The 8,649-nt window shown below is 40.2% G+C and overlaps 1 protein-coding gene across 1 annotated transcript; it reads left to right on the top strand.

The window, feature by feature from the left end:
* The first annotated feature begins 2,728 nt into the window (after positions 1 to 2,728).
* CER1 (cerberus 1, DAN family BMP antagonist) lies at positions 2,729 to 6,147 on the top strand. Its single transcript, XM_053296110.1, has 2 exons — positions 2,729 to 3,327; positions 5,385 to 6,147. Exons 1-2 carry the CDS (start codon positions 2,830 to 2,832, stop codon positions 5,676 to 5,678), a joined length of 792 nt encoding a protein of 263 aa, XP_053152085.1. The 5' UTR covers positions 2,729 to 2,829; the 3' UTR covers positions 5,679 to 6,147.
* Positions 6,148 to 8,649: the final 2,502 nt, after the last annotated feature.

Genomic DNA, 8,649 nt, shown 5'->3' with positions numbered 1-8,649 from the left:
GAACCCAGGTTGCAATCACAGTGTGCTGGGGAAGCCTGTTTAAACAAAGCAATAGTTTCTGTATGCTGCATTTACCCATGAGGATAACCTTTCAGATCCACTGCTTACAAATCTTTTTTCTTCTCTGTACCCTTGTGTGTTATATCTGACAGATACAAGAATGGTGTGTTATCCTATGCTGTTAAATTGAGCTCCAGTCTAATCCATGATAGTTTAATGCCACAATAAAATTATTATAAGGTGACACAGGACTATTTGTTGGTTTTGTTACAACTAGCACAGCAACTCTGCTGTTCTTAATGGTTTCTGGTTTCTGCTTGCAGTCGTGTTGTCCCAGCTCCTGGAGAGTTGGAAAGCAGTCTGCCATTCACACACCATGGTGTATGCATTTTTAAAGACTTGAAATCATGACCAAAAATGTATGCATTAAACAGTCAGGAGGCTGCTGGTACCACTATCAGCTTTGTGTCCTCCGAAAATGGAATAAGCAACCCCTCTACTCTACTCCTTCATCAAAAATCATTTATAAAAATGTTGAATAGCATAGGGCATCCACAGATAGCATATGTGGCCTGTGATGACTTTGACTACAGCACTCTACCAGCCTCCCTGACTCCTGTCTCTGCAGCCCCAATTGTAATCCCTAGGGTACCGCAGCAGGAAGGATGGCTTTAAATGGCCCGTTATATTGAGTTGAATGGTGGCTACTTAGGACCTGAGAAAATATTCTTAGTGATTAAAATAGATTCCAAGTATTCAAGGTGTTTCATTACATTATCACAGTGATCCTTATACCAGCCCTTAAAGGTAGGCCAGAATTCTTATAAAACTATGTGGCAAAAGCAGGGCAAGGCTGAGAGACAATGGCTTGCTAAAAACCACTGAGTCAGGTACTTCCTGGATCCCAGTCACACTTGTAGCCACAGTGAAGCCGTGAGAGGAGAGCAGAATGGGTTAGCGGTGACGTCTTTGCAACAAGAGGCAGTTGTAACATCAAACAGGGATTTGAGGGGCCTTGGTCATGTGTAGAAATATGTAATTGTTTTAATACGTTCTTTTAAAACCCCTATAAAATGTTAAGAGCAATGGCCAACATGATGTACAGTGCTTAGGTCCCCAGTAGAGTTTGTAGTGCAGCTGCTACAGACCTGGAAGCAGTAGCACTACCCGTGTAGTGTTACCATATTTATGACCATTCTAGCGAATGGGGGAAATGCGGGAACACTGGCAGTGCTACCACCCCTTCTCTATAGTGGTGCTGCTGCTTCCAGGTCTGCAGCAGTAGCATCCCAAGTTCTACCAGAGACCTGAGGAATATAGGGAGCTGCCTTGTACCAAGTCAGACCATTAGTCCACCTTCTCAATACTCTGTCAGTGGCTTCTCCAAGGTTTCAGGCAGCAGTCTCCCAGCCCTATCTAAAGATGCCAGGGATTGAACCTGGGAGCTTGTGCATTCCAAGCAGATGTTCTGCTGCTGAGTTATGGCCCCAGCCCCCTCCCCCAATGCACATAATTTCAGCCAATATGTTTAATCACATTAATATCCCTGTCAAAGGTGTCTTTCACCCATATTGGTTGTAGTATATCTACAGCAGTTTCGAACCCGTAATAACGATGTTTTTCAATAGGGAACTGAATGTTGCACTTACCGCAGCAAAATACTTGCAGACATGGGCTGCATCTAATGTCAATCAGCTTGTACATCATGCTTACCACTAGTTGGTTTTGAATGTGAGACTCTTGCTGAAGTCAATGACTGCCTGGAAGCCCTATACACTAATCCAGAAACCCAAATCTAATCCTAATCTAAGACCACTTACATTTACTCAGTTATGTACTTGGCACATGCTCGGATGCACACCCCTTTATTACACCTTCATAAGGTGGTTGTTGTTTAACAATGAAAACAGTTCCCAAAACTGAAATTTGGTGGGCTATGGGTCAAATTAAGCCCAGTGCTTTACCATTTGGTGCTAACAAATTAAAACCTGGGAGAGCAGGGTGGGAAAGTGTGGCTTGATGCTTTTTTGGCTTTATCTATAGTAACAATAAAAGTGTGTATGGGGAGTGGAGGGGAAGTTTGTTAACAGTAGTGAATGGATAGTTCAAAATATGTTTTTATATTGCTAATTATATTTAGGTTAGCACTACCCCTACTAATGAAGCAATAGAAATTATTCAGTTATTAGCAAGCCTAATTCAATCAATCTTTACTGCAGTCATAGACCAGTGTATAGCTAGTCTAATTAAATAATGTTCTGTATCATTCTCCACAAGAGTAGTGCATTTATCTCAGTGGGTCTACTGGAAGTAACGCTTTTCTAACCAACTGCCCCATTTGTATTTTCTTGCTGAAAAGGATCCCCCCTTGTCTTAAACTGTACCTTCCAAAGTGGCATTCTCCCTTGGATTGTATTGAACTGTGAGCTTCCTTTGTTATTCTGTCTTGGGGGAACCGGTGTAACAAAACATAACACTGAAATCTAAAGGGTGAGCTAATACACATCCAGGAACTTTCCTAGACCACAACTAAACAATTTATCCAAACAGTTAGAATCCGGCCCTGCCTGGAAACACAGATTGAATCCACATTCTCCAAGAGTAAAAGCATACCCTTATCCTAATTACAGTCTACAGTAAAGGAGGATTAATAAGCATCACTTATTAGTCCTCCTCCTCGTTTCTGACTCCTCACTTTTCCCCATGATCCGCAGCAGCTAGAACGAATACTTTGGGCCTTGTCTATAAAAACAGGAGTTTGTCTTCAAGCTTTTTTTGAAACAGCAGGACACTGAGGAGGTAAGCTGCACCAAAAACAAGGTCAGAACAATGCTCTTGGTATTGCTTCAGGTGCTGCTGATTTCAATGCTTGGAATAGCAGAGCAAACGGGCAAAGAGCAACAGAAGAGAAAGAGGAGGATTCCATACCTCCTGCCTCAAGACCGAGATCTGCTAGTGGAAGACCTCGTGGGCTATGAAGGAATTCTGACAAAACCTGGCTTGTTTATGGCAAACCAAGGGGCAGAGACTAAGAAGCAAGATGACCCAAGAAGGTCCAAGTTTCTTTTCCCATATGTAGATAGCCATGCAGCTCACACTTTAGGAAGCCAGGCTCCTACAAGTGAGTCTCTGCATTCAGATAGCACAAAAAGGCCACTTTCCCATCCACACAGCAGGAGGGAAGTAGAATTGCCCTTCAGGAAAGACGCCAGGCGATTCTGGGATCATTTTATGCTGAAAACCAAGTCAAGGTCTGAAGAGGTTATCCTTCCAATCAAGACCAATGAAATGTACCAGGAGACCTGCAGCACTCTGCCCTTTTCTCAGGTAAAGTAACATCTCAAAATGTAGTACCTTTCAAAAGCTACATTTACAATGCATTTGTAATTTGTAAAATGCTCTGCATCAGTCAGCCTTGTAAGGTAGGTTACAATTCCCCCCATTTTACAGATGAGAAACTGAAGCTAGAGAGGTGACTTGCCCATGGTCTTCTCAGTCCTTGCTAGAAGTGAAAATATTACATAGTGATGGTGCAAGTGTTGCAGCTAGTAGCATTTGGGCACAAAATTCCATGACATTTGTATTTGTTTTGCTGAGTTCACCAAAACTTGGGAGACAGGTAAATACTAAAATGGATGATTCCCATTTTATACCAATGGAAATATAAGGCATATCTAAGGTGAAGGCTTTTAAATGCTCAAGTGTAGGAATTTCTGCCTTTATACTGAATTGAGAAGATGGTCCTAATGAAGGTATTATTTTTTTGATCCTCAGAATGTTGTTACTCTCTTCCTCACTATAAAGCCTCTCTCTAATTCATATGTGCAATACTGAATTAGTTTTAGAACAATACAATGCAGTGCCCCTGTGGAAACTGCACCACTTCAGACTTCTTGCAGAGAGCTGTTTGTTTGCAAGCGCTCTCATGTGAAAAATGAGCTGGGTGAAAAACACAGCTAAGGAAGCCTTATCCAATGAAATAATGTATCATCTAAGCCTTCTGTCTGCCATGGCACCCAGTTTTCCTTCCTCAAGAATATTCTTGCTCCAGAACAAGTTGTTTTATACCAGAGCAATGACTTAATTTTTCTGGAACAAGGAGTTTTATTCCAGAGAAAGACTCCTTATTCCAGAGTAAGGAAAACTGTGAATTTCATCCAATGGATTGTATCCAAGAAAGCTTGTCATTACTAAGTCCCACTGAAATTAATGGGACTCAAATTAGTCACAACTTGTTTCATGGATTTCAATGGCTCTTAGTCAAAACTAACTTTCTTGGGATACGAGCTAAGTTTTTCATAGCAGCACCATTTTCACATGAAGGCCCTTTCAAACTGCTTTCTTTGTGAAGACAGAGATGGTACAGTTCCCACACGAGGAGAGCTGGTCTTGTGGTAGCAAGCATGACTTGTCCCCTGGTTGCATATAAATGGGAGTCTAGAAGTGTGAGCACTGGAAGATATTCCCCTCAGGGGATGGAGCCGCTCTGGGAAGGGCATAAAGGTTCCAAGTTCCCTCCCTGGCTTCTCTAAGACAGGGCTGAGAGATTCCTGCCTGCAACCTTGGAGAAGCTGCTGCCAGTCTATGAAGACAATACCGAGTTAGATAGACCAATGGTCTGACTCAGTATATGGCAGCCTCCTATGTTGCTATGAGGTCTATACCACTCCAAATATTAAACAGACTAATTAGCTCTCATTGAGGACGCAACAGTAGTTAATGTGTGCCAAGTGTTTCTTAACTTTAAGTAACTTTAGGAACATGGAGCTGGACACCAATCGTTACATAATATTAAAAATCAATGGGACTTCTTCCCAAGCATGAGATGCAAATTCTCTCCGTCTTTTTTATTGTTTTATTTAGTACATTTATATACCACCCCATTCAAAAATGTTCCTGGGCGTTTTTTTCAATCTTCACAACAGCAAATATCTTAGCAATCTTAAATGCTGCATTTTAATCCACCAGTCATTATTCTGTACACTGGACAATGGTTTCATACAGAATTGCCATAGATAGTGGTTAATTACTTAAGAAATGGGTTGAGAAGTCCTTGGTTCAAATCTAACTTTAACCATAAAGACACTGGGTAGTTGAAGGCAAACCATCATTTCTTATCCCTGTTTTTGTAACATAAGCATAACAATATTAGATTACCTTAAAGGAGAGGTAATGGTTGCTATGTTTCAAACATGGTCACCATGTGTTGGACTACAACTCCCACCATCCCCTATGGCCTTTGGATGATGGATTACATTGTTTGTTGAAATACTCCCCCCCCCCATTCACTATTCTGTGCAGCGGCTTAAGGGAAATCTCAAACGTATATATTTTTAAATAAAATGCCTTAAGGAGTGTTTTAACAGCATTGTGCTTTCTTTTAGAGCATTGTGCATGAGAACTGTGAAAACGTGGTGATACAAAACAACCTGTGCTTTGGGAAATGCAGTTCTTTCCATGTTCCTGGTCCTGAAGATCGTCTTTACACCTTCTGTTCCCACTGCTTACCTACCAAGTTTTCCATGGAACACCTAGAGATGAACTGCTCCAGGGCTACTCCTATCATTAAGGTGGTTATGGTTGTAGAAGAATGCAAGTGTGAAGGTCAGAAGACTAAACGTCCTGGGATAGGATTTCTACACTCAGATCTGTATGCAAATGTATATGAACACAACTGAGCCTTTCAAAGCTACCTTTATCCACAGTAGCAATTATTCTGGCAAAAAGAGCTAAGATCTCCACTGAATGCCACCAAAGCATCTCAAATCTCTGTTTATATAACCTGCAATGTGGGGAGACGTGTGTGTGTGTGTGTGTGTGTGTGTGTGCGAGAGAGAGACCCTTGAAATGTGATTAGAGTTGGGTTAGCCAAACACCATTGTTCTAGGGCCTCTTCACACTTTATATTTTTACATAACATGAACTGAAAATTAGCACTCTCAAAAAAAGCTTTGAGCCATTCCAGATCATACCCTCACAGTACCAGCAGACTGTTGCCTTTGGAACATCCGCAGCATCAGATCTAGCCCAATGATTGTTTTTGTGCAAGTCACTGTCAAGAGTGCTGTCCCCAGGAGGGCAAATACCAATACACACATAAATGTTTTCTTTTTAAAACAGTGTCCTGTTCAGACTGGGTTGGGGTGTGGGGACTCAAAGGGGGGGAGAGAGAGAGAGAGAGAGAGAGAGAGAGAGAGAGAGAGAGAGAGAGGAAATGTGATTAGAGTTGGGTTAGCCAACAACCATTGTCGTCTCTGTACTTGGATACAGCATCCCAGAGCCCTTGGGTTATAACTCTGCCTGAAAGCATCTCCCCTCCCCATGGTCTTCACAGTTATGGTGTTCATCTGAAGAGATAAATACCATAAGCTTGATCAGTATTTCTGTAATTGCAAGACTGGGACAATATAAATAAGCTAGCTATTGTATACGAGCTATAGTCAAAGCTTATTTTGGGACTCTGGGCACGAAAGAGTAGCCCATCAATTCAATTCTAAGTAAGTTATTACTTAGCCTTAATACTCTTTAAGCCATTTTAAGTATCAACTTGCCTTAATACTCTTTAAGCCATTATAAGTATCAACTTGCTCCATATTAATAATATTTAAAAATTGGGGAAATTACATTCAAAGTTACAGGGGAAGATAATTATTCTTTCCAGACACTCTGTGTCACCACCTGCACTTTTGTCTTTTTGATCTCCCTAGAATGAAACTAAGTCCAGTTTTCTATCCTAACAATAATAACAATAATAAATAAATTCCTTGCAGATCAAAGGGAATTCTCTACATGGAAAGCCTGTTGGACTGGGCCCTATCTGTGAATTTGCACCATTTAGAAAGGAGGTGCAAAGAGAAAACAACAGCTGTAGTAATTGTTAATTAGATTAGAGCCTTAGCTTTTGGGGGTGAGTGTTTAATTAACCCAGCAATGATCAGCTGCATGTAATTAACACTGTATTCTGTTATATCAAGGATGTGTTAATTGGATCTGATTTTCAGAGTCAACTTCCATATTCAGAGCAAGTTGAGCCCAGGTGCTAATGCAATATTGCTCCAAAAAGGAACTGAAAAAAGCAAAAGAGCCAGAAGATATTGGTTTCATATAGATCCAGAGACAGACTTGAATTGCAGTCACATCCAAAATATTGAGGAGAAAAGAGTTTCTGAAAAGTTCCCTATTTATTTTGATTTGTAATAAATAGCGTTCCATTTTAATTTTCAGGGTTTTTCAGAGGTGTTCCTAATGGCTTACAGTATTGCTATGTTAAGTAGAGACTGTTAACTTTAAGTTGATTTTAAACACAGTAAATTGTCAAACCCCAAACAGCAGTTTTTTTCCTTCTCACAAAATCAGATCAATCATCACAAATACCTGCCTGGCTTCACAGAGTAGAATACCAGTAAAGTCTCTAGCGATGCACACAGTGCTGTGTGTGTTCTTTTAACGCAGGTTCCAGGTGACAGTCAGTGGAAACCAGCTGTAATAATATTTTTGAGCTCTGTAGCCCTTTCCAGGAGCACAAACCCCTTTGAGTGAAATCTGGATTTTAACAACTGATGCTGAGAGATCCAATTCTTGCAAATTAACATGAGTGGGCCAATCATACATGACATCATATTCCTGAAGATCTTTAACATTCCTAGACAACTGAAAGATTCTTTTCCAGTTATGTAGTAACAATTATGCAGACTTTTTGGTTGCATCATGGGGCAGATTAAAACATGGCCATGTGTTTGCTATCTAAGTGGTTTGTAGTAATCTGTAATAGCTTTGATACATGCAAGTTATTGCTTTTTGACTGTGAGTTAACTCAATAACATCTGTGTTTCTTCTAATCCTTATAACTGCAAGCCAGTCATTTGGTTACAACTATTATTTTATTCAGTGGCAGTCATGTAATATGATGGACTAGTTGACCAGTGGCATGTGTTATCATTCTGTCCATTTTACCACTTCTTTTGTTAGGTTAACCACTTGTGATATATTAATAAATAATAATAATTATTATTATTATTATTATGGGTGACATAGGAGTAAATTACTCACAGTAATCCCATTGAGTAATTAGGCAATGTCTAACTTGTCAGGTGAGGCAAGTCCTTTGATTCTAATGAGACCACTTTGCATAACTTCCCTCATCATGTTAGCCAATATATTTGAATAAATTATGAAAGTTCAGGGGCATAGGTGCCAGCTCATTCTTAGGACAGAAAGATTTGCATGTTCATCTGTTCTCTATTTCATCATTTGATGACTTAGGCCTCCTTCTCACTGAAATGGTAAACCTGTATTTTGGTTGTACCATTCCAGACTGCATTGTAGAGCACAGATCTCACATGATTAAATGCTCTTCCATACAGTGCTGGAATTTTTCTGAATAGAGTATTAATCATTCATGTGAGGTCCAAACTGCAGTCTAAAGCAGTACAGCCCAGATACAGGTTTACCTCCTTAGTAGGACCTAGACTTTATTGCTGAGACATTCAATGGCCAGGTGAAACAACTTCATGAAAAAGTCTTGTGGGGTTATATGAGATTGTATAAAAGTTGTCTGACCTGAAACGATTATTCTGCACATGCACATCATAATTCATGAAACACTTCTTCAGTGATGGTCATGATTGTAACAACTTGCCATCCTTGGGA

The sequence above is a fragment of the Hemicordylus capensis genome, chromosome 2 (genome assembly GCF_027244095.1).
Source record: "Hemicordylus capensis ecotype Gifberg chromosome 2, rHemCap1.1.pri, whole genome shotgun sequence".
NCBI lineage: Eukaryota > Metazoa > Chordata > Lepidosauria > Squamata > Cordylidae > Hemicordylus > Hemicordylus capensis.
This window is presented reverse-complemented; position numbering and strand designations above follow the sequence as displayed.